Source organism: Hakea prostrata, chromosome 10 (assembly GCF_041222555.1).
Source record: "Hakea prostrata isolate BN-2017 chromosome 10, UWA_Hpros_2, whole genome shotgun sequence".
NCBI lineage: Eukaryota > Viridiplantae > Streptophyta > Magnoliopsida > Proteales > Proteaceae > Hakea > Hakea prostrata.
The window spans coordinates 50243470-50270379 of NC_142609.1; the positions used below are offsets into that span (position 1 = coordinate 50243470).

At 39.3% G+C, this 26910-nt stretch overlaps 2 protein-coding genes across 2 annotated transcripts in view; one reads left to right on the plus strand and one right to left on the minus strand.

The window, feature by feature from the left end:
- Positions 1 to 12323: 12323 nt before the first annotated feature.
- Positions 12324 to 16379, plus strand: LOC149003799 (H/ACA ribonucleoprotein complex, subunit Gar1/Naf1 protein). Its single transcript, XM_089138875.1, has 4 exons — positions 12324 to 12560; positions 12851 to 12999; positions 13136 to 13251; positions 15908 to 16379. Exons 1-4 carry the CDS (start codon positions 12398 to 12400, stop codon positions 16089 to 16091), a joined length of 612 nt encoding a protein of 203 aa, XP_088995001.1. The 5' UTR covers positions 12324 to 12397; the 3' UTR covers positions 16092 to 16379.
- Positions 16380 to 17708: 1329 nt separating this feature from the next.
- LOC149003800 (Chaperone DnaJ-domain superfamily protein) overlaps positions 17709 to 26910 on the minus strand; it is a 38919-nt gene continuing 29717 nt past the window's right edge. Inside the window, exons 3-5 of the mRNA XM_089138858.1 lie at positions 19034 to 19102; positions 18324 to 18879; positions 17709 to 18152 (exon numbers count right to left, since the gene is read on the minus strand). Of these exons, the coding sequence (XP_088994984.1) occupies positions 18139 to 18152; positions 18324 to 18879; positions 19034 to 19102 (639 nt within the window). The 3' untranslated portion in view covers positions 17709 to 18138. The remainder of the gene's footprint in view (positions 18153 to 18323; positions 18880 to 19033; positions 19103 to 26910) is intronic.

Consider the following 26910-nt stretch of genomic DNA (forward strand, 5'->3'; position numbering starts at 1 on the left):
TAACAACAAAACTTAATTGTGAATAACTTGTAGATGCCATGTAATTTATAATATAATAGTTAGTGGTCACTAGTTTTACCCTAAAAATAGAAGATACCATATAAAAAAAACTCTAAATTTAATAAGATAATATTTTATTTCTTTGCTTTCTTGTTCATTATTCATATTTGGCTGTTGATATCAATTGTTGTTGACCTAAAAGAGATCGGTGATTATAGTCAATATAATTGGCTTTTGTTGTCCGTACAAGTCTCATAAAATCCAAAATCAAAATTAACTACTATATCTCTAAAATTATGAATATGAAAAGAAATGATATAGACTATCATAGATATCAACATCCATTAACAAAACCTTTTTTTTTGTTGGGCCTTCCAAAGCACATGAGATACAGTTATATGGGGCAACGTGTTGACCTTTCAATTAAATACATATTATATATAGACATTTTTTCAGTATATTTTTTTAAAGATTTTGACAAGTATCCTTAGGAACCACCTTGAATGAGAAGTATGATCTAGTAAGACTAAGTCGGTAAACTGATACATACCAAATTGGATTCCCGTAGTGTATGCTGAAATTGAACTGAGGGAAGGGATCCAGCCAAGCATCTGGTGTCATTGATAATATGAAACAACTTCCAAGGGATATTTGAAGTAGCTTGGAGCATTGTTATCAAAGTTTAATTGGTTATCACTTTTGAATTTGTATTTGTATTTGTATTTGTTGAAGATATATGCAAAGAAATGCTCCAGCGCAAGCCCTTTTTAATAGCCATAGTTTATAATTATGCATCGATCGAGAGAGTCCTGTTGTCCTGAAACATGCATGACCAAAGGAAGGCAAATAGAAACCAACCATTCGAATCCCTGGCAATCCCACCATATATAGCTAGCTTGCTATGTACGTACCTTGCTAGCTAGCTAGCTAGAAAAGCTGAATTACCAACAATACATGAGCTTAATAAACGGGTGCAATTAATGCATGGTGGCTTCCAATGTGTGTAACATTGAAGATTGAGCAGCAGCTAGCACCTATACTCGTACTTGTGAGATTCCTTAGATTATCATGCTGAATGTTTGTTTATCCATTTTCAAATGACGAATTTGCGAGAATATTGTTTGTAGTTGTGCGGTTAGAATCAAAGAGTGATTTCCATATATATATATATATATATGCCAAAGTGCAGTACTCAACATGCAAAGGGTACATAACAGCCTCGATTGCTGAACTAGAAGTTGTATCTCCATTACGTACGGTACATAGCAAACGCATACTAAGTTTCCCGATATAGTACAAAGGGAAGGAATTGAACTAGTACTGGAAACAAAAAAAAATGAAACAAAGAGACTGAAGAGGCGTTGAGATTCTGCTGAAATATTTCAGGAAGTAAAATTACTAGTAATGGGAGACCAAAAAAAAAAGGAATTACTTAAACGGATGTTTCAAATATAACTGCTAACTTTAATGGTATATCGTCTTTATCACGTTCAACTAATAACTTCTGATAGCCATCCTGTAACATTTTCAAACATTGTTTCACTCGAACGTGAGGGTTGGTTGGTTGGTTGGTTGGTTGTGAGTAGAATAGAATAGCATCAGGAAAGGAAAAGAAGAAAAGAAGAAAAAAGAAAATGACAAATGTCTTATTGTCTGTCTACAATTTATTTAAGGGGCATTAATTTATAGCTTCTATTGCTTCAGCATTTGTCATGTGAGAGAGAGAGAGAGAGAGAGAGAGAGAGAGAGAATTAATAGAGTATTTTACGTGATAGATGATGACCCTGTATTCAATTCAATGGCATGAATTATGGATATATAATATATTCTTCTTCTAATACAGTGATGGTAGCGTCGGAGCCTCCTATTCGTATGTAGGCAGCAGGCATTAATGCCGATAATGACGCGGTGCTTGGATTAGGAAATTGATCGATAAAATTGAACCCAATTAAAACCGAGCACATCCCAGGCCCAACCCAACCCAACCCAACCCAACCCAACCCATACTGAAAAGTGGACCTCCAATTTAGGGCTTGGAAACCGCCACATCGTTTTCCACCATCTCAATTCTCATCAACCCACCCTCCCCTCCCCTCCCAGTGATTTATCAATCAATGCTTTCAAATCCTAAAAAGCCTGCATTTAATTGCAAACATCCCTACTGAGGAAGTGGAGTGTCTACTATACCCTTACATCTAAAAAGACGTAAAAAACCAATAATCAGACTAACACCAATCAACTTGCAAAGAAAAGAGATGATGGGTTCGATCTCCCACATTTATAGCTAGCCAGCTAGGCTTGTAGCAAGGTATCCGTGCATGATTCATTGGGTTGGATATATACTTCTCTCTGATTTCTTCCTACTACTTACCGAGTTTTATTATTATTCTGTTTTACCCTTTTTCCATCTCTTCAAGTATCAGCATCCAAGTGTCTCTTTTGACACATCATGAACAGATGAAATACCTATTTTTAAGAAGCATTAATTCTATCTGGCTTCCTTCCTTGATTACAATTTACAACGCATATATATATGCATTATTATATCGCTTCACTCATTCTGAAGAGCTTGCTAAATTTTATATCTTTCAATAAGAAAACAAAGGTTCTCAAGATCGATGCATGCCTTTGAATCCCAAATGTTCTGGATAACTAACTGTAGTACTTGCAAGGAACCAGGCCAGCATGGATGCTAACTCCAATTAATTGAGCAGCCAATCAGTCCATTGCGAAGGAGTACTGACTACATACAGCCCTTTCCTAGCTATCATTCCAATATAAAGGAAAACCACCCAAGTAAAACATGCATGAGATTGCATGACTGGGAAGCAAGCATAATCACAAATGTATAGTATCTTATTCTACAAACAATTTCTTGCACCCGATCGAATCACTTGTTGCCATTAAATTGCCAATATATGGCGGGCACCAAGAAGATTCCCTTCCACATGGCACGGATAAAAGAGACACAGTGAGAGGTACATGCGACCATGAGAGAAGGAAAAAAATTAACTGCACCTCTTTCTTGCCTAGTTACAGAATCTATGGAAGCTAGGGATTGACGCTCAAGGTTATTAGAAAGAAGAGCTGTCAGAGAAGGCTTCTTAATTTGAAACCTGTCCTCTAAAAAGATAACTATAATTTGGTATTAGCAGTTAGCACTTCTTCTTATAGTAGAAATTCGTAGCTGATCCACCTAACAAAAATCCTAACTAGTCCTTCATATATAGTTGACATTAATAGCAAGGGAACTGAAAATTCCAGCTCTAAAGGGAGAACACAAACAGGATACATTTGCATGAAGACACTTCAAACACTTCTCAGCTCGGTGACCTAACAGTTTGGGGTACGTGACAGTTTGCTTATGAGGTTATTCATGTGCATCTATTGACTTGAATAAAAAAAATCAGACCATGCTGTTGGGGCCGGGCTGTAAAGGTGAATCTTGTTAACAGACAGTCTTGCAGACAAGAGAGTCATGCTGATGGAAGGCATCCACAATCTCAGGCATGTCTGCAGCACAGTGGTCACCAATTTACAATGGTGTCTGGGAGCTGCAATTGAACTGAAGCGGTCTCACACAAAGTATAGGGTTGATGTCAAAGTCACGTCCCACTCCCTCTAAAGTAACATTCATAAACAACAACGGTATCAAAATCCAAGTTTCTTGTTTATTTCATTTGTGGCTCAGTTAACAGTTGACAAAATTCAACACAAGCCATGAAAGCATATCATGGTCTATTTGGTTGACTGTGTATAACACCAAGGCCAGAAGAAAACTTAATCTTTCAAGCATCACGACCTTGAGATGATAATTGCATCAGCTATAGATCGACTTGCTGCAATTGCTTACAAGCAAAAACAGTCAATGATGGAACTCATAGTCATCCTCCCAATCCAACAGAATATGTTGTTTTAAGTAGGGAAGTTCATGCAAAGGCTAGCTGTTAGATAAGTTACAGCATCTAGCCAAAGGCAGAGCTATTTGACCTAGTCAACAGTCTTCATATAGAACTCTGTATGCAACAACAGGCAACGTGAAATGCTGAGGAAGCATAAATCATGTTTTCTTCTTTCTAACAGTTTGTCTGCTGTTTCTTTTCTAAGTTCACCTGCAACACTATGATGATTTCATCACCACTGTACATATTTGTTAATTGCTCAGTTTCCTCCAGCATTAGGTTATTTTCTCTAGATAATCATTTCTTGGCTAATCTGACATGAGTTTCTACTTCTGCGAACTTTCAGACATTAGCTCAGAACTCGAATGAAAAACCGTCCTTATCCCATTGTGGGTTTGCAATTCCATAAATCACAGGCCATGGAAGTGATCCATTTTACACGTGCAGAAAAGAACATACATCGCAAGAACTCCAAAGCCTCCACAGGAACTTTTAAGAAATCAAACTCCAACCTTCTCCCCACCTAAACTAGTTTTGAGCCCTATCAGAATATTAATCTTCTTCAGTAAACTAGACCATTCTACCTATATCACTCGGCTTGTTTTGGAATCTAAATGTCCTGGAAATCTTGAAACCTGCACAAATGAGCCTTCATGATGCATCGTTGGTAATTCTTCAAGCTAATAACCCCAGATTTGGCCATCTGTCACAGCTACACCTTGATAATCAATTCTACAGTGTCTTCAATTTGGATCCCACGCCCAAAGGTGGTAGTTAATATTCTTTAAAAAGGACAATAACCTACCTGTAATACTTCTTTGCTCCATCCTTCAACCCATGATTAAATATTGTCAGTCATTCACATTTACGATTCTACATATCCTGGCTATCGTTTGATCAATTTACTTACCAATCACGATTGCTAGTGTTGGAGAAATCGTCCTTCAAGAGAGTCCTATTAGAACTCAACTTTCTAATTCAAAAAAGAACATAACACACATGGTTGTATTTGATTCTTAACTCTGATATAAACTCCTATGAGTTATATAAAGATAATAAAGCACCCTGATCGATCAGTAAGAAGTTGAGATGAGGGCATAAGCTCCGTGGATGTAGGTTCTCACTATAGGAGACCAAACCACATTAAATCTGCTGTTCTTCTTTTTCTCTGCTTTTCCTTATTGTGTTCTATCACATGAAAGTGAGAGGGAGTTTCAACAGCAAGCTTGCTTTTTCTCGTCATTACTGTAGACAACAACAGCAACAGCTAGAGGAATAACACAACAGTTCTATTCACTGAGTCTGCGGGAAACATATTTCTACAAAAATAACAGCACAACAAAAAGAAACATAGGTTTTCTACACTTGATGTTATGCATCACAACCGGGACAACTGCTTACTGTCATCCAATGACACATGGAAAGGAAATTTTACAGCTACTTGAGGACTTGAAAAGAAAAGAAAAGAAAAGAAAAGAACCCATTGGATTATAAAGATAATCTGGCAGAAAACCTATAGAAATAGCCAGTACGAACTCACTCATCAGCTCTACTGATTTCCAGGAAGAATCAATAAAAATAAAAATAAAACGAAACAAATGCAACAACTAAGTAAATGAAATTAACTAAGAAGATCAGTCAAACTTGGAATTCATAGTCCCCTCCCAATTTACATCTGGACAAGGTCGACAATGGGTTAGATTAAGATAAAATGAAATACACTAGGTTTAGGTTTAGATTAAGATCAAATCAAAGATATGATGATGATAATGGTAACGATAACAGAAATTTGAACAAAGTTAAGATAGTTAAGATAGAATACATACTATACAGAAAACTCGGAATCAATCCGATCGAGAGTCGTCAACGTCATAATCGGAAGCAGAGGAATCGGAATCGGAATCGGAATCGTCGGAAGAGTGCATATAGTAAGAAGTAGTGGACGGCGGGAAACAGAAGAAGGACCACAAACAGAGAGCGAGACGGCCCAAACGCTGCAAAGGGAGGCAAAAGAGGAGCTCCAATAATTGTTGGTTGCTCACTCTCTCTGGATAGCAAGCCAAATATTGGCTCACATCCGCCGACAGATTCGCCGCAGCTAACAATACCACGCTACTGAAAACCATTTCAATGATTTCTCTTCTCGGATTGATTATCCGCTTCTTCTTCTTCTTCTTCTTCTGTTTCACTGTTTCCCTCCGGACGATAACGATTTCAATCTGTCTTAATTTCTCAATCAAACTGGAAAAGTTCTTCTTCTTCTTCTTCTTCTTCTTCTTCTAATGGATACAAGACAAGATAACCATGGTGATCAATTGGCGATGGAAGGAAGAAAGAGTAGAAGAGATTAACCAAAAAAATAAAATAAAAAATGAAAGCAAATCCAAAATATGGAATGCAAAGGAAGGGTATTTATTTCCTTTCTTGATGTATTATATATTTATTTATTTGTTTTCTTTCCGGTAGAAGATGAAGATGGACGACTGGATACGATATCATGTCAAAGCTGCAAGTTTTGGGCAACCAAGGGCGGCGTATGCGTGTGTTTGCCACTCGGGTGGCTTGCGTTGCGGCATTCTCTTTCTCCTCCTTCAACACCAAGGGCCAATAGGCAAGAGGTGGGATCTGCTTCGGCGCGGCGTTGCCCTGTTTCATGCGTCTAGCTTGCTTTTGCTTTTGCTTTTGCTTTTGCTTTTGCTTCCGCTTCCAATTTAGGACCAAAGTAAGTTAACGTCGATCGAATCGGTCTGTCTAATACTCTATTCTCTGTTTAGACTTTTTGGTTTAACTAATATATGAGTCACGTGCAAATTCAATAGCTAGCTATTTATCAATTGCCATATATTGTCATAGAAGTTGAATAGCCTATGCATAAATGAGCTTATTAATAACAGCTAAGGTTAGAATTTAGAATAAATTTATCTTTTTAATAAAGTTTTTTTTTTTCTTTCTTTCTTCTTTCAATTAGCATTTCTTAATTTTCAAGAATAACTCTTCATATTCTTTTGACTGTTTATAGTTTTTTTTGAAAAATGAGAAAGGGAGAAATTGAGAATTAAATTGATTCAAATAATTTTAAGATTTTTAATTGATCATTATAGACTTCATTTATTACTAATACAAATATCTAATTTATTGAATAGAGAATAGTATTGGAGGGAAAAGAAATATAGCCATGACCCATGAGTTCATATTTTTATAATAGTAATAGTATGATAGTATGATATGATAGTTTGAGCTTTGGGGATTGGGATGGACATTATCGGTTAGAAATCGAAACCATATAAATCAAGACAAGTTTAAGCCCAATCAGAACCGGCCCAAACCAACCTTGACATGGTTAAGAATTAAGATGTTGACATTCACAGTTTCACACGCTACTTACCTACTGGTCTGACCGGTTTGCTTTCACCTGACTTGAGCACCTGTTGACGTAGCCCTACCCCTACCCCCACGGCCCCACCCAAACAGAATGATAATCTGGTTGGTTAGGTCACCGTCCAAAGACCAGGCTGGTTTAGGTGTAGAGAGTAGAGAGTCTAGAGACATGCAATCATCTCTTGGAAAACCAGCTAGCGTATGTAGGGTTATTGTCGCATACTTTCCTTTCCTTTCCTTTCCTTTCCTCTCTTTTTTTGGAGAGAAAAAACCAAGGTGGCGTGTTTGGTTGGTTTTTCTATCGTTCTATGTGGTCCGTCGTGAATAATCCAAACGCGACTATACTACGGAGAGAGAGAGAGGAATTCAATTTTTTCACGCTTTATTTATTTATAGGCAGGCATCCCACCTGACCAGCCCATGCGTTTGAATCGTTTGATCTATTGATCTAAAATAAGTGGTGGTGGTGCTGCTGCTATAGTGTTGGATAGCCTAGGCTACAAAAACAAAAAGCCCACCTAGTCATTTTTTTTTTAATTTTTGGTCAACACCTAGTCATTTAATATGCTTACCAAAACACCAGATCATCTAATGTGGGTCAATTATAACCAAATAAATTATGCTTATGAGCAACAGACTATGAAGTGAGCTGGCTGGGTTAAACTGTGGTTTTATGGACCATTACAAGTTAATTGTATCTGTATGATTTCAATATATCATCGATCGGCCCTTCCTTCCATCTTGTTTAATTGAAATTAAGAACTAGCTAGAATACAGTTGCCAGCTGGTATTACTCTTTCCACCATGAATCTTCTCAATCAGGATCTTTGAATGTAACTTCTCTAATTCTTTTTTCTAATCGATCTAGTAACCTACAAGTGTACAAATAAATTTTGCTAGCTTGACCGTCACTGCGCATGCATTACTCAAGCAATTTCGTAAAAACAATGTATATGCTTAAATAACTAGTTTTATTGAAATAGCAATTCAGTGCAGGAATATTCCGAGGATGTACCAAAGCAAAATCAAACCAGATAAGGAAAGAAGAATTAAATGGTTAGAAAAAAAAAAATAAAAAAATCCTGAGTTCATATTCCTTGATCTCAACAAGTTCTTTCTCCTTTCTACCAAAAAAACAAGTTCTTTCCCCATGAAATATATACGTACACTTGACTCTTGCCGTCTCAATACCTGGTTCTGAGGACGGCTTTTTTTTTTTTGGTAATCCTGAGGACGGCTTCTTAAGAATTAAGACTGCTTTTCAGGAAATTCTCAACTTGATACCCATTAGAGCTTTCATTGTTTACCTCAATCGTCTCGCTAGATAATTAACTGCCCAAAGCATCAGGAACTGAAGATAAGGGAGAAGGAGCATATGAGCTGTACTGTAGTTTCAATGGGAGGGAATGAGATGGTATATGAGTAGAATTAAGGTTTGCAAAAGCAAATGAAGGAAGGACAATGGAGTTTGCCAAACAAAATCCACATTAAATTTTCTCAAGGATCGATAAGCTATCTGGAAGCAACCCATTTTACATCCAAGAAAATGCAATAGGCAAATTCAACATTAAAAACCCATCTCGGACAGGTTATCCTTTTGTTTGTTTGGTTGGGTGTCAATTCCCGCCTCATACCAATAAGAGAGCCAGTAGCATAAATACTCGAAGAAGTTATCAAACATCTAGGAACAGCCAAGGGTCATATGTTTTCGATAATTCTATATCTTTCAGACAAATTTGTCACACCCCACCAGCCGGTATCGAATTTACCTGAGTACTCGTGTTGGTGATTCACATCCATAAGATCTTGATTTACGGCCAATTCATAACCACACACAATAGCACAATCAAAAGAGCAAGAAATAGTAAATGTGTCAAATATAATGTTAATACAATTATCCCAAATACAAGTAAGAGTTAAATCAACGGAAATCTAAAAATATCATCAAGAAATGTATAAAATGCGTTTAGTCAAATTGTTCAATCTCCTGGATCAGATTTATGCAATTCCAATCAAATTCTACCATGTTCCTAAAAATAACCAAATGGTGATCAAAATGGCATAACACAGTAAGACCAATCCATGCATGGACATGAGTCACCATAGGCCTCCATATATATCCTCATCTGTCGGGATGCCATATGGCTCCAATGGTGCCACATACTCCAAAATGATGGAGTTCTCATGACATGTCAAAGAATCTAAAGAAAAAAAAAAAAAAAGTTTTCTCAAGGGTTGAGTTCCACCAAATTCAATAAGATCAACAAAATTACATGTCACGCATTCAACACATGTACTAAACATGAGATGTAAATATAAATGAAATTAAGTAATGCATATGTGCAAGTATGCCGTTGTACTCTAATTAGTGCTAGTCTCTATAGTAGACACGCATTAAGTAAGTTGTAACATCAGCCTCCTCTGGAAAGCGTTTGTCACTTTGATCCTTCATGAACTGGTTGCCTCTATTGAGATCCCGTGGTATAGAAGTATGGTCATATCACACCATGATTGGGGGTTAAGTCACGACTCTCTCATCACACCATCGGTATGAGTACGAACGCGTGTCAGGATAAGCCTAGACCAATGGGTTGTTGGTTGCTAACTTAGACCTTGTAGTTATGGATCATCTCCACGAGTATTTGGGTAAGTTTGATATTGGTTGGATGGGGGTGTGACAACCACACTCCCACTCCCACTCCCACTCCCACTCCCACTCCCTGGAATAAAATGTCACTTAAATCAATGATGGGGATGCAGATAACACATGTCGGTCCCCGACTGATCTTATACGTGGCCCAACAACCCACCTACCAAGTGTGAAAGAGATAATCAAATTAAATTTATTCTTTTGGAACTGGTAGCATTATATTATATTAGGGGGTGGAGACACATACACCATAAGGGAGGGTCAAACCTATGAGCTCGTTACTAAGAGGTATCGATCATTACATTTAATTTAATAATAGGCCTATAGTTTTGTCTCTAGACATTTGAGTATTACCGCAAGACCTTCCGGGAATTTCGCCAAGTTAGCTATTGTATGAATGTTTGTCCTGTCCCAAATGAGTGGTTCAACCAATCGAATCGATCGAGCCAATCTGGGGATCCTCAATTCCATCGGCTCATGTACTGCATACGAGATGTTGGAGCCTCGGAGCGACATTGCTGTAATAAGGAATGAATAAGGGCAAAGCGAAATCGCGCGGTCGCGCCCATGGGATCGAGATTCTCTGTATAGTATTAGTAGTTTAGTACCCACTACCCACTACCCATATGGATATGAATATGAATATGATAGTGCACTATTATTAATAATAGTACATGCCCGGCCAATTGGGAAATTGGAGATAAGGCCAACATGGATGATGGAGAGTGCAAGTTATTTAAATGAATTGAATACTAAGCCTAGACTTAATCCTTATAGGGACTCTTGAGGTGTCAAGCAAGGAATGAATCATAGGAGATCTAACGGACAATACTTGACAAATTAATCTATATCTATATAAAGTACTATAGCTTAATATCAATGAGAGGTAATTGAATTCCACTCACTTTAATTGCATGGAGTTTTATCTTCTTCTTTGACTCTACAAATTTCTTCTTCAAAGCCTTTAGCTAGCACCCCATCTGCTATGGTAATTAATGTGTTGCTCTACATATTGTCTTGATTGTCGGATGCGGCTATTTGACCAATATGGATAGTGCACCCATTAAGAAGAGTACCAACCCAGTTGAGAAAGCCAACGTGGATGACGGGCACATGTTGGAGAGTGCAAGTCAGTTCAAGGAATTGAATACTAGGCCAAGACTCAATCCATCTTGTAATGGGACTTTGACGTGTGTCAAGCACGGAATGAATCATAGGGGATCTAACGGACAACCCTTGACAAGTTAATCTATATAAAAATATGCAGCTTAATATTAACGAGATTGAGGTAGCTAGGTGAATATATTATACTCACTCCAATTGCATGGAGTTTTATCTTCTTATTTATTTGACTCTACAACTTTCTAGATCAAGGCCCTTAGCACCCCATCTACTAGAGGAATGTGTTGCATCACATATTGTCTTGATCATCGAGGGCAGCTACTTGACCAACACAGTTGGTCCGTTCTCATTGTTTATTTTCTTGAACACAAGTATGTTTGATTTCCAAGACCAAAACCTAATCCACTTGGAGTGTCAAAGCAAAAGTAACCTATAGACTCGCTTAGAGAGTCATAAAAGGGAGGACTGTCTAAATACTAATCAATATAAAAGAATTATCATGAACTGTTTTTAATTTCATAACACAAGTTGGATTATGACTTCCCAATAAATTTAAATAATCTATATTTTCTTTACTTGGATATAGGAAATAGGTAGAAAGGGGAAGAAGGGATTCTAAATTAGGCTTGAATGTAGCTCCATTCGGATTTCTCGTAGGTAGTGAGCTTTAGTTAAAACTTAAACAAGATTTCACCCTAGTTGTTGGATTAGAATATTATATAAAATTGATTCCAATAACTCGTTGGACACTCATTTAGAAGATTTTCTTTTAAGAGATTGGGTCGAAAGTTGCTTATACTTAGTCATACCTTGCTTCTAAGGAGACACTGGGAGAAACATGTATAAGAAGTGTCAAATTAATTGTTCTACAAATTCAGGTGTAAATTATAAGAAGTGTCAACTTAATTGTTTTAAAAATTCAAGAGGTGTATATATAATTTTTTATTTTATTAAAATAATCGAGTGAGTCAGAGTGATAGTAAAAGCCGAACCTTTGTCAAACAAAAGTTTGATTACTTGAAAAAAAAGAAAAAAAAAAAAGGAAAAAAAAAAAAAGAGATATAGTAGAAACCTTAAAATTAAATGCGTGCATTCATCCATCTCACACTCGATTTTCTTTTTTCTTTTTCTTTCCAAAAAAACCAAACACAACTCAAAAGAAAAGGCCTTAACCATTTTTCTGCTTTTTAGGTAGGGAGATTTCGGTCATTGTGCTACTAAGGGTTTTAAAGTTAAACCCTAAACCCTTTGAGTACAGAGTTTCGCTCCGCTTGAGAAACACTTGAAGTAGCCATCATTCTCGGAAACCTTTATCGGTGTCTCTGAGCGCGTGGGATTGGGAAGAATGCGACCTCCGAGGGGTGGACGGGGTGGGTTTAGGGGAGGTAGAGACGGTGGGTTTAGGGGAGGTAGAGACGGTGGTCGCGGTGGCAGCAGAGGAGGAGGACGTTTTGGTGGCCGTGGCGGCGGCGGATTTCGGGACGAAGGACCTCCTGCTGAAGTTGTAGGTGGGTTACTTTTTCGGTCTTGCTCTGGTTTCTAAGATCCTCCTGAACCATCATATCTCAATTATTTGCTCCTTTTTACTGTTTTTGGTCTCTTACGTTCATGAAAGGAAAACTTATAAATTTTCGACTGATGAGAGTTCATTGAGTATTTAACGTTGATATCTCTACCTCTTCCTTCCCCTCCGATTGCATATGGAGACGAATTTCTGCAGAGGTACACAAACGCAATGGTAATAAAAAGAAAAGAGTTATTTCTTAACTCATTTTTCTTCTGGGCCTTATATTTGCAGAGGTGTCTTCCTTTCTTCACGCATGTGAAGGTGATGCTGTAACCAAGCTCACGAATGAGAAAATACCTTACTTCAATGCACCTATCTATCTGCAGAACAAGACCCAGATTGGGAAGGTTGATGAAATATTTGGTCCTATCAATGAATCTGTGAGTGCACTATTCTTTCGATTGCCCCTTCTTGTCATTTCTCGAGCTGAGACCCGACCCCATTTATAAGAAATGTCTGGGTTTTTTCCCCTTTTTTCCGAAACGCCACTCATATTGTTGTGTTGTTCTGTTTCAGTATTTTTCGATCAAGATGATGGAAGGCATCGTGGCAACTTCATATTCTATGGATGACAAGTTTTACATTGACCCTGCAAAGCTTTTGCCGTTGTCAAGATTTCTCCCACAGCCAAAGTAAGCATTTGCCCCCTTGTCAGATGTTTCATACTTCAGAAATAGAACTGTTGTTAGTTGTTGTTCATTTTACTATTACTGTTTTCGATGGCAGTGATTACCTACCCAAGCTAGAGAATTTAATAAACCTGTCTTTTATTTATTGGGTCGGCTCCATTTGCTCAAGTCTGTTGTAGGAGAGCAACTTTGAGTATGTACTTATGCTAGGCTTCGTAATGGGTGGTTTATCACTTTATAGATGATATTGAGTTATCTCTTTGATGTTTGGTATGTTTGTTACTAATTGCTATACATCTGCTGTTGAGACCAAGACACTTAACCTTCTTATTAAGGAAATCTGGGGATTTGTAATATCCTTAATGTGTAGAACATAGCGAAAAAACCATGTAATATCCTTAACGTGTAGAACCTGGCAGCAAAGATCAGTAACTAGACAATTTATTTCCAGATGTTGGACGTTCTTTGTGAATGTAGACTTAGTATAATTTGTCACTTTTTTTGAAGCATAAGTTCTTTTTCAGCATCTTTAGGTTGTGCTTTGCATCTTTTGGAGGTAAGGCTCTAAAGATGGCCATGAAGACATTTTCACTGGTGGTCAAGTCACAAGTGTTAGGTATGGCAAGGGACTTGATTCCTAGCTAGTAAGAAGTATCACTTTAATTCATTGGGATTGATGGGCTGCTGTCTTTGAATAACCAAACTGAAGGTTCTTGAGAAATGGAAATGGATGTCAGGAGAGATATGAGTTTAAATTATACAGAATCTGTATATCAGCACCCCCACCACCCTCATATATATAACTATACTTTGGGTGCACCAATTTGCTTCAACCTTTCTATTTTATCTCTTTGAAACATCTTCTTCGATACCATCTTTATTCAAGATTGAGCCTGGATACCTAAAATAATCACTTTGCAGAACTCCTCTTTTGTCAATTTTCAGATCATCGTATGTGTTAGTGTAGCTAAAGTAACCGACTGTGTCACTGTAGACTCACTTTTTGTTCTAGTTATTTTCAAATGGTTTTGATTCCAAGGTTAATGTCCATCACTTCAGGTTGGCTTGAAGCTTTGCTTTTGTATTTTCCTCTAAATAATATCATCTTGCAAAGCACACGCCAAGGGACTTCATCTTGAATGCCTTTGGTTAAATAGATAAAATAAGGGACTTGAAAACGGATCTCTGGGATTCTGCTACTATGATACCATCCCCTCCTTCCACCAATACAAATTTTGATTCCAAGGTTAATGTCCATCACTTCAGGTTGGCTTAATCTTTGCTTTTATATTATCCCCTGAATAGTATCATCTTGCAGAAGCACTCTCCAGGGAACTTCGAGACCTTTGGTTAAATAAATAAAATAGTACTTGAAAGCAGATCCCTGATATAACCCAGGGAATTTGCTACTAGGATACTGTCCCCGCTCCCACCATTACAATTAAGTTAAGTCACCAGACCATCACACATATGTCTAGTTTTATCTACATATTGCTAGAAACACTTCTTTAGTAAGCTGGTGAATACTCTTGTTACTCTCTCATAAGCTTTTTGTCAGTCAATAAGGACCATATGGATGTGTTTTGAGTCTCCTAAACAAGTAAATAGCTTCTTTTGTGGATCTTCGCTGTATGAAGCACATTTAGTTAGCCATCATAGTAGTTTTCTGTCTCAGGTAGGTTTCAATAACTCTCTTCTCCCATAATATCATTCTATCCCGCATTTATAATTAGTGCTTCTTTTTGGCAAACCAGAGCCTCAGTTTAGCATTAGCCTTGTGCTCATAATCTTATCAAACAGTTACATGAGCCAGGATAAACAATATATTCTTAAGCTCTTCCATCATCTATAATGCTTCTTCTACTTTCTGGGTTTTTCCTTGTCCTGATAGTGTAGGGACAAGTAGCACTCATTCTGTGACAGTGCAAGTATAAGTTAAGATGCAATGCTGCATGATTGAATAGTGTGTTTTGTGGTACTTATCTAGTAAGATTTTTTTGTTTTTATATTTTTCATGATTACATCCAGCAGTTGTAGAGAATATGTGTTTTTCTTTTCAAATGGTTATTCTCACCCATCAAGCCAATGTCTGTTTAGATAGATTGGTCACAATGGGACCATTGGTCAAGCCTTCACATTGATAAGAGTATGCATGATGATTGTTTTGCCGTTTTTGTTTATACATTTTGAAAGAAGTGTTGGATATATTTAATGTTGCCTAAGTAAATATTTTTTAAATATGATATAGATTTTTCATCAATGATATTGATATGATATACCTCAATGCTCTCTCTCTCTCTCTCTATACACACACACACATACATACATATACACACACACACATATATATATATACACAATTTTTTCCCCTCTGCTTCTAATACTTGTATATATATACACGTGCACGCGCACATATTTTTTTCCTCTACATTTAATACTTAATTTTTGCTGCTGATCTGAAAAATCCTAGATTTAAGTATCCTAGTCATTTATGTTTTGGGAAAACACTTATTTCAAGAATATGCATTTCTTGCCAGTGTTTTGAACTTATTCATGTTTTGCTTCACTTGAATGAACCATGTATGGAAATAGAACCTAGATATTTCCATCATACTTATCATGCTTGAATAGAAGTTTTATGTTTCAAATTTTGCTTCAGGGGACAGGCACAAGGTGGAAGAGGTGGAGGTGGGGGTCGTGGAGGCCGAGGTGGCTCTTTTAGAGGTGGTGGCCGAGGTGGTGGTTTTCGTGGAAGGGGTGGCCCACGGGGAGGAGGCAGAGGTGGCCCTTTTAGAGGTGGTGGCCGGGGTGGTGGTTTTAGAGGCCGAGGGAGATCATTTTGAGTTTTGTTTTTTCACCTGCCATTTGAAAGTGACTTTATAGGCATTGGAATGCAACAGAGAATATTGTGATTTGAGGACCAAGTATTAGTGGTTAATTGAAATCTAGTAGTCTTTATTACTTATTGCCATTATGGTTTTTCGCAATAGCAATCCTATTCACTGCAAATGTTCTTTGCGTTAGGCAATGTGTTATTTTCACGAGAATATCATCCCTAGTGAAATTTATTTATGGATAAAAAATATCACCATGTTATTCAAATTTGAATTTTACCAACTGTCATTCTCATCATTCAACATTGTCGTCTTTATTGATTATTGATAAATTTTTTATTTATTTTTCATATCATAGATAATAAATTTATTGTATATTTCATATATAATAAATTGTATGGATTGAACATCCCATAGATAAGTATACCAAAAAAACATCCGATAGATAATCCATCTTTGTATTATATAAACAATAATCATCCATTCTTGTAATATATATAAATAGTAGCCAATAAAAAGGAATTCATATTCTATGAAATTTCATTCCTAACAATTTTGTTTGTTAGTTGCTGACAACAAATGTTTTCACCTGTTTGCTCAACATCTTGATACTGGTAATGCGGGTAAAAGTTTGATTCAGTAGGCCCGTAACTGCAAAATTTTGTTTCAGAAAGATTCGCAGATAGCTAGTGCGGGGTTTTTTGATGATTTTTATTTGAAATTGCTTGGGTGGGTTTTTTGATGATTTCAACACTTTTTTTGAGGAGATGGAAATGAGGGTTGAGATTTCAATCTCGACCGACTCGTTTGTAAAAGTTGCTTTAAACTACTTGTGTGAAATGAGTGACGGAGATTCCTCATTTCCAATCTCCATCTCCACCGTATGCAGCATGGTGCCCCAAATGGAGTTTTTTTTTATCCGTTTTCATCCATTTCTTTTACTCCTGATCACTCCAGCACCATTTCACTCTAGACAACCAGAACGTGAGCGTATATCTCCAAATTGCAGCCATGATGTCCTACGTTCTAGTTATCATTTGGAAGTTCAATTTGCTTCTTCCAAGTGTTGCTGCACCCATGGAGTTTCAACAAAAAATGTGGAATTTCCACGATGGGCTTAGTAAGGTAGTAGAAAAGACTTCCGACTTGAAAGACGATTTGAAAGGAGTCTCAGGAGCCGGGGAAACTTCAGAACATGCTTCACAACAACTAGGATGTCCTCCATGCGTCGTCCAACGAGTGACTGAGTGAGGACTCGGGGTCAGGACCTGGGGAGAGAAAAAAAGAGAGAGATTCACAAGAAGCCAGCGTGGGCATTGACATCGCCATTCGGTGTATGCACGTCCAAATCGGATACCTCAAAGAGGGAGAGGAAGATGCCTAACGGCATTTAATTTATGCATGAGAATAAGAGAGAGGAAGATGGATAATTGGATATAGTGTGCCCGCCCTTGCCCTTCTCAACAGCACAAGGAAACATTTGCGTGAACCTCTATTTTTCTTTAAACGTAATTTTTAGATTTGTTTATATGTATTGGTTAGAGGGTCAACTAAATTTTCAAGAGGAGAAAGTGCATATGGTTTCCCATTGAGGTCTGAGTATAATCTAATCTAGATGAATCATAATCTTCTTATGTTCTTAAACAAAAGATAAGACAGGCCCCAGGATCAATGCTTGGCGTCGACCGGCTTTTGATAAGTCAACGGGTAACAGGAAGAAACATGCAGGGCAGTAGGCAGTAGGCACACTCCCTGTCTGTCTTCTACTCTTCCAGAAACAAAAATAAACGGAATCCAATGTAGTCAAACATTTTGAGTTTCGAGCAACACAAGATATTCGATAAATAATCAATGAAGCACAGCCGATAAGATAAGATAACAACAGACTTACTAATATTGTCAACTTACGCTTCTTGCAAGTTGTTCATATAGAAAGAATTCCACATGCCCCATGTTTTCACATCGCTTAAAGACACTTTACCTCCCTTTCGAACTCGCTATTCCCCAAAAAGAATAAGGTAGGGGCGCCAGGGGAAGGGGGAGGGTTGTCAGGACGTCACCTAACATCTCCTGGTGCAGTTAATATTCAGAAACCAAATAATCAGGGACGCCAGAATCTTCTTAAGACACAAAATGCTTTTGGGAGCAAGATATATACAACTTCTTAGGAAAGAAATACACGGACTTAGCTTAAATCAACTTGTAGCTTGACAGACATGTACAGTAGTGTGATGAGCGCACCTTGTGGTAGTGGGGCATATCGTCCTAGGTTCGCACCAACCCACATGGCCACAACAACCACAGCCACAAGGCTGCTGCTGGTTTTACCGCAAAGCCAACTTGCAAATGACAGGCATAAGGTGAGAAGAATTCCCCCTCTACCGCCTAAGATCCATGCAATCACATAACCCACCTTATATCCTCCATCCAGTTTTTTGTCAATCAACGCAGACAGGCAGCACAGTGTCAGTGAAATTCGACATCCAAGCGTCTGCATAAAGAAAAGAGCGAAAAAGACTGATTTCAGCACCTCGCTGAATGGTCCTCTATCATCCTCTGAGATCTCTTCACCACCTTCATCATCTGTTTCACCATTGAAAGAACTCTCACTTTCATAAAATTGTTGCTTATACCTCTCACGCCACATCTGCTGCCTAACTTCGGCCCATCTATGAACCTTTTCCTCTTCCTCAACATCTGGGTCATTAGTCCAGCTTCTGTGCCATGGGCTGCCAGTAACTTCCTGAAATCTAAGTGCACCATCATACCGAGCCCTTGTTGCATCATTTGATAGTACCTGTTCAAGAAATATGACCAGGGTAGGGATAAGAGAAGAAATTGACAAGGGTAAGAGGAGAGGAGGCACAAGGTGCGAAAACTCAGCATAGGTTCTTATATATTCCATCCTTGACCGAACACGATAACAGGTTCATGTTAAAGCATTTACTCACATCATATGCATGTCGGATACTCTTGAATACCTCGCTAGCTTGTGAGTCCTTGCTGACATCCGGATGATACTGTAATCATCACGATGAAATATAAGGTGGAAATGATCATTAACACCAAGCCTGGAGAAATTTACATTACTAGGCCCCAGATTAAGTGACTCTGATTCCTCTCAGTAACTGGAGTCTCCGGAACAATGAGATGCCAAGGCAGATTCATTAGCATTAAAACAAAAAAAATTTATTAAGTTCAGCCTGTGAATCCCAGCTGACATGAAATTCTGAATGACAATGTAATATCTAAAGGGGAAACGGCAAAAAGAAAGTCGAAATTAGCCTCGAGAAGCACACAACTTGCTTGAGTCTAAGATTAGGTGCTAAGGCCAAAGTAATACAGCTACCAAAAAGATACTGAGAACATCTCAGTCATGGTGTTCTTGTGCTTCTCTTGCCTTTTAGATTTATTTATTTATTTTCTTTTCCTCAGATATTACTCTACCTGCTCATTGAAAAAATAATCCCAGCAAGTCCATTGCTTTTTCACCACATTGGATGGCTGAGGAAATTCTTAGATAGGCAACATGTAAACATATACTGGCCTATTTGAACCAATAGTGCACCACCATAACTAGGACTTTGCTCAAACAGTTCCAGAGAAGAGAATTAAAATAACTCTGAATATAGCAATATATAGATAAATCAGATTGGACCAAAATTAATGAGAAAACAAAGGGATGATGTGGAGAAAAAAAATGCAAATGTAGGTACTTTTAAGGTTCCTAGTTGGCAGCTATGGCTGTTAAACTGGGTGTGCTGGAAAGGGTTTCTAGGGAAAATATGCAGGAATTTTCCCCCTTTTCTCACAAACTTTTCCTTGAGGATCTTCTATTTCCAGGTAAGCACTGCATGAAGATTTTCAATAGTCAGCATAAAATGAAGCTGTAAACCCTGATTCTGGCACATGCACCGGGGGTGGGGGGGGGGGGGGGGGGCAGAGAAAAGAATTCCATTTTGCGTAGGGAGAAGAGAGACTGAGAGAGGGTTGTCAAACAGATGAAGTGTCACTTTCCCACTAACAATATAAATTGGTGGTTAGCAAGGTTGTCAAGGCGACCAAAGCAGTTGGGGATTTGTCCAGGTAATTAGGCGACAAAGCGAAAATTAGGCAGGATGAAATTTAAGTCGAAACATATAATTTTATTTTAAATTTCAACCCTAGATTTCAGGTCTTGTATGACGTCAATTTCATCTAATTTCTTGCCTCCTACCTATTTAAAGCATAATAAACACAATGTAACTATTATTGTACTAAAAAAACTAATGAAACTTTATCATTCAAGTATACTAACTGATATGGAGAAAATATGATCGACCCGGGTTCATACTTGGTTCGACCCTCGACCCCGGTCGAGACAGAGGGAATCGACTCGCTCCCGAGCGAACCGGATCCAAAAGATAGCTTGCTGAGGAAGAAAACTTATTCAGCCACAAGCACGCCCTAATCCAACTTATGGATTAGGTTAATTACCCTAATAATGGCAGACTCAAATTGATGGCTGCGGCTAATCATTATCGAAGGAATAATCATCACATAACCTAGAGGTTATCTCAGGAGTCCTCTACTAGTCCAAACTAGTAGAAGTCTATTGCTCAACGGATCTAACTGTTAAGATCCAACGACTACCCGAAGAAGGCTCAAGTGCATCCAACGAAGGAGATTCGAAGGTACACTCTATATAAACCTCATTGCCATACGAGGTGAGGGACTCAGATTCATATACACACTGGTAGACGTAAACTATCAGGGGCTCACGATCTAGATCACCTTTCCCAGTTCTTCATTCCTTAGCTCTGTGCTTCTAGCAGAGCCGTTTGTGATTAAGTTCATCAACTGACTTAGCCTTTGGAGGTGGACTCCCGACCCCCGCGGTCGGGCCACATCTGATGTTTTCATTTTGCGCAGTCATCACGAGAAGATCTAAGGGTTTAGCAGATTTTGGACGCATCATTTGGCGCCGTCTGTGGGAAAGACTTGTAAAGCCATGGTGACTAGATCGGCAGCAGCCGCTGCACAACGCAATTCCGGTATTCAAATCCCTGGAGTGAATAATCCAGACGTTCCCCAGGGAAGCCAAAATCCTATCGAAGTAGATGGTGGTCAGGGAGGACATAATCCTCTTGATACATTCCAAGATCAATTGAATCAGGTAAAGATTCAACTCTTGGAGGTGAGCCAAGCACTCCGCATGCTCACCAGACGAGTGGTGTTACCACAAGAACCTGACCATCGCGATCCAGGGAGGCGCGCGTTACCACGTGATCAACCGCGTGATCAAAGATTGGCTGAAGACCGGAATATCGGTCAGAACTTTCATGAAGGCGACCGAGGACCTAGACGAGTTGACGATCAACCTAGGTGAGACGAACGGTTTGACAGACCACAAGAAAGTACAACCGATTCAAATACAAGGTTGGACACAGGGGTGAGAACTCACTCACCAACTGTTAGAAGAACCGGTCGTGATGATCGAGCAGTTCGCGACGAGCGGAATGTTTGGGATGGACGGGCTGTTCGTGATGATCGAATAGCTCGTGAAGATCGTGTTAATCGAGGTCGTGATCATATCGCTGAAGATCACTTGACCCAGATTGGTCAGGAATTGGCCAACATCAATCAGAAGTTAGGGCAGTTGGCTAAAGGAAGGATAACTGAGGAAATTTACTCAGTCATTCGGAAGACCCTCTTTGCCGAGCCAATTGTGGGATATCAGTTTCCCCATAACTTCCGTTTGCCTACCTTTTCTACATACCTTTTCTACATTCGATGGCTCCGGAGATCCAACGGCCCACATTGACTATTATCAGCAGACCATGGCGGTTTCAGGTAATTCTGACGAAATTTTATGCAGGGTTTTTGGTTCATCTTTAACCGGAGCAGCACAAAAGTGGTTTTCGAACCTCCCATCTGGAAGGATCGTAAACTTTGATGAATTGGCGCGCAAATTCATAGGACGATTCCAGAGTGGAATACAGGTTAAGAAAACAGAAGAAACCTTGTTTACTGTCAGACAAGGAAAAACCGAATCGATCAGAGAGTTTCTGAAAAGATTCAACAAAGTAACGATGGAGATAGAAAATTTGGATGAGCAAGTAGCCAAAACTGCTCTATTCACTGGACTCACTAACCGGAAACTCCTGGAGTTATTACTATAGGATATGCCTGCAACTTATGCTGAGTTGGTACATAGATGCCAGAAGCAGGCCGAAGTCATGGAGATCCTAGATGCGTGCCAAGGAGATAACAAAGTCTCCAATAAGGAACAGAAGGCTCCTGAGCAGAAGCAGAAGCCAAAGAAGAATGTTCGCGATCGGGTTGGAAAATCTCAAGCTTGGCGCCAGAGGTCTCTCGGTAAAAGTGAGTACACTCCATTGAATGCTCCTCGGGCTGATATTTTAAATATCATCAAGAGGCGAAATATTTTGAAGTGGCCACCTAAAATTCCTTTGAAGCCTGGAGAGCAGCAGGATCGAGAAAAGTATTGCCGATTCCACAAGGACTATGGTCATTATACAAATGATTGTCGTCATCTGAAAGCAGATATTGAGAGATTAATATCTCAGGGACACTTGTCCAATTTTGTTAGCAGAAGAAGGGAGGAGCCACGTGAGCCACGCGCGGCTGCCCCTAAAAGGAATCGTTCGGTTAGTTCAGAACGATCAAGGGAGGCTCCGAAGTCTAAAAGGGGCAAGGAGGTGATTGAAGCTACTCGGTCACCGATCCTTACCATTTTCGGAGGACCAGAGCCCGAATCACTCCGAAGTTTGAAGACAAAATCCAAATTTGTCGGAACCGGAGAGATGCAGAAGCGGAAGAGGCCGAATGGTGAAGATTCTATCACCTTTGGCGAGGAGGATGAAAGAGGCGTTTGTTTACCTTATGATGATGCCATAGTCATCAAGGTAGAGATTGCACGCCGGGAAGTGCATAGAGTTTTGGTTGATACAGGGTCTGCAGCTGACCTAATTTCTTATGAAGTGTATCAAAAACTGAAGGTGGATGAGGACTTGATGGAGCCTTCATCCACGCATCTATATGGTTTTATAGGGTCATCTGCGGTGGCGGAAGGATCTGTCCAGTTGGACTTATCTATTGGAAGTTTCCTAAGGAAACAACCGTCCGAATCAATTTTTTGGTGGTTCGGGAACTGCCAGCTTATAATGTTATCCTCGGGCGACCATCTTTATTCAAGATAGGTGCTATTGTTTCAACAAAACATCTGAAGATAAAATTCCCGACTGATATGGGAATCGGTCAAGTTTCCTCTGACCAGAGGTATCTCTCGGCAATGTTACGTTGCCTATTTAAAAGACAAGGAGGGCCCGAGGAAGGTGACTGCCCTATCTATAGAAGTTCGAGACGATCGGGAAGAAGCAGAAATGCAAAGGCCCGAACGAGTGGAGAAGCCGGAGCAAATCCAACTGTGTACCGAGGATAAGAAGAAGATTACTTATATTGGGTCTGAGCAGCTGAAGGAATTCAAAGATGAGTTGAAGTTATTTCTTCAACAGAATAATGACATATTTGCATGGTCTGCTAAAGACATGCTAGGAATCGATCGGGCTGTCGCAGAGCATAAACTCTGGATAGATCCGAAGGTGAAACCAGTGATACAGAAAAGGAGAAATTTCTCCATTGAAAAGTATGAAGCCGTTCGAGGCAAGGTTGAAAAACTGAAGAATTCTGGTTTCATAGAACCAATTGAATGCCCAACTTGGTTAGCTAACGTGGTAATGGTAAAAAAGGCGAATGGGAAGTGGAGGATGTGTACAGACTACACAGATCTCAACAAGGCTTGCCCTAAAGATTGTTATCCATTACCTCGGATTGACCTCTTGATAGATGTGACTGCAGGATATGAAACTTTAAGTTTCATGGATATAAAGTTTCATGGATGCCTACTCAGGGTATAATCAGATCCTTATGAATAAGGAAGATGAGAAGTTTACGGCTTTCATGACTGATCGTGAAAGCTACTATTATAAGTCATGCCATTTGGCCTGAAGATGCAGGAGCAACATATCAGGCCGTCAACAAGATTTTCAAAGATTTGATAGGGAAGAATGTTGAGGCTTATGTTGACGACATGCTTGTGAAGAGCTTTACAAAAGCAAATCATATTGCAGATTTGACTGAGGTATTCTCCGTACTGCAAAAATATCAAATGATGCTGAATCCAGAAAAGTGCGCCTTTGGAGTTTCCTCAGGCAAATTTTTGGGCTTCATGGTGTCACAGAGAGGTATTGAGGCTAATCCTGCCAAAATACAGGCTCTGGTTGATATGGAGACTCCCAAAACTGTTCGTGATGTGCAATGTTTAACAGGGAGAGTTGCCGCTTTGAATCATTTCATCTCCAAGTCTGGAGAAAAGTGTTTGCCATTCTTCAAGGCACTCAAAGATTTAAGGGGCAGCAAGGAAGCAAAATGGACCGAAGAATGCCAGAAAGCTTTCGAGGAGTTAAAAGTAGCACTGGGACAACCACCGATCTTGTCCGGACCAGGGAAGGGGGAAATATTACAGCTATATCTAGCGATGTCCTTTTCAGCGGTTAGTGCAGTGCTTGTTTGTGAGAAAGATAAAAAGCAGTGGCCGATTTACTATGTGAGCCAAGTATTGCTAGATGCGGAGACACGATATTCGCAGATTGAGAAGCAGGCTCTGGCTCTCATGATGGCCGCCAGGAAGCTAAGGCCATACTTTCAGGCTCATCCAATTGAGGTATTTACAACTTTTCCTCTCAGTAAAGTTCTTAATAAACCTGATTTATCTGGAAGGATGGTGTCCTGGTCGGTTGAACTCAGCAAGTTCCAAGTGAGCTTTAAGCCCATAATGACAATCAAGGCTCAGGCGCTAGCCGATTTTGTAGTAGAAACTACTGCACCAGTGGAGTCCACTATGGAGGATCCCATTATACCAACCACTTGGGAGGTATATGTGGATGGTTCGAGTAATAAAGATGGAGCAGGAGCTGGAATTCTATTGAAAAGTCCAACAGGATTTATTATTCGATATGCTTTAAGATTTGCATTTGAAGCAAGTAATAACGAAGCAGAATATGAGGCTTTGATAGCTGGACTTCGGTTGTCAAAAGCATTGTCTATTGTAGATGTTACTATTTATAGTGACTCTCAACTTATAGTCAACCAAGTCTAGGGGGAGTATGGTATTAAAAAACCACGCTTGCAGAAATATCAAGAGATAGTGCAGGCATTTCAAAAGCAATTTCGGAATTTGAAAATATCTCAGATTCCGAGGACTGAAAATACAATGGCAGATGAGCTATCCCGATTAGCCAATGCCAAAGAAAAAAATCTAGACCCTTCGGTCTACATTGAAGAGATAACATTTTCAAGTTATTATGAGAAAGAAATTTCTTATATTGAAGCAGAGCGTTGCTGGATGGATCCGATAATCGAGTATCTGAGAGATGACAAATTACCTGAGGATCCTAAAGAGGCAAGGTTGATCAAGATACGATCGGCGAGATTTGTCATTCAGAATGGGAGACTATACAAAAGATCTTATTCTGGACCCCTTATGAGATGTATAGGTTCCGAAGGAGCAAAATCAGCTTTGGCTGAGGTTCATGAAGGAATTTGTGGGGCTCACATGGGTGGACGAGCCCTGGCCCACAAAATTCTAAGACTTGGGTTATATTGGCCTAAGATCCAAGAGGCTGCTATGGAGTATGTTCGTCGATGTGGCAACTGTCAAATTCATGCTACAGTATTGAAGCGCCCAGCGGAAACCATGACTTCAATTTTAGATCCCATTCCCTTTGCGATATGGGGAATTGATATCATGGGCAAATTCACCAAGGCATCAGGCAGACGGGAATATCTGATAGTAGCAATTGATTACTTCACAAAATGGGTTGAAGCCAGCGCCCTGGCAACAATTACTGAGAAAAAAGTGGAGAAATTTGAGCTTGAGTCAATCATATATCGCTTTGGAATTCCAAAGATTATCGTCACTGACCATGGTACTCAGTTCAACTGTCCGCAATTTGAGCAATTTTGTGGAACTTATATGATCGAGCATCGTATGTCCTCAGTGGCATACCCGCAGAGCAATGGACAAGTAGAGGTTACTAACCGAATGCTACTTGAAGGAATAAAGAGAAGACTTGAAGCTGACAAGGCTTCTTGGGTCGAAGAACTTCATAATGTACTGTGGGCCTATGGAACTACGGTTCGAACACCCACAGGAGAAACCCCATTCAGGTTAGCATATGGGTCCGAAGCATTGGCACCGGTGGAGATAATGGCGGGGACATTACGGGATCGAGAGTTCGAGGAAAAAGCAAACGAGCAAGGACTGCTTGATAGTCTTGATCTGTTGGACGAAGTTCGGGCAAAGGCAATAGCACGAACTCAACATTATCAAAGAAGGATAGCGTCTCATTATAATACTCGAGTGAAGAATCTTCGATACTTAGCCGGAGATTTGGTGTTGAGAAACACCTTAGCTTTCGACCCACGTCACCAAAGAAAATTGGACCCTTCATGGGAAGGACCTTATATGGTTGTAAAACCGGTCGGTCAGGAGCTTACAGGCTGAAGAACATCAACACCCAAAGAGAGTTGAATCATTCGTGGAATGCTAGGCATCTCAAAATTTTTTATCCTTGATGATGATTTCAATTTTGTTCGTGATGTAAACATTTTCAACTCAATCAATGCAATTATTGGCTTTCAACAAATTATCTTTTGATTGGGGGGCATCATACACCACATTCAAGAACAAGATCCAACTACAAGGCATCGGTTTAAAACCCGAGTGAGTTCCTTCTACAAGGCATCGGTTTAAAACCCGAGTGAG

Bases quoted from the DNA above. Each gene is read 5' to 3' on its own strand.
- LOC149003799 (XM_089138875.1), top strand. From the start codon at position 12,398: ATGCGACCTCCGAGGGGTGGACGGGGTGGGTTTAGGGGAGGTAGAGAC. The intron at 13,000-13,135 runs GTGAGTGCACTA...GTTCTGTTTCAG, and splicing joins TTGGTCCTATCAATGAATCT to TATTTTTCGATCAAGATGAT. The intron at 13,252-15,907 runs GTAAGCATTTGC...ATTTTGCTTCAG, and splicing joins AGATTTCTCCCACAGCCAAA to GGGACAGGCACAAGGTGGAA.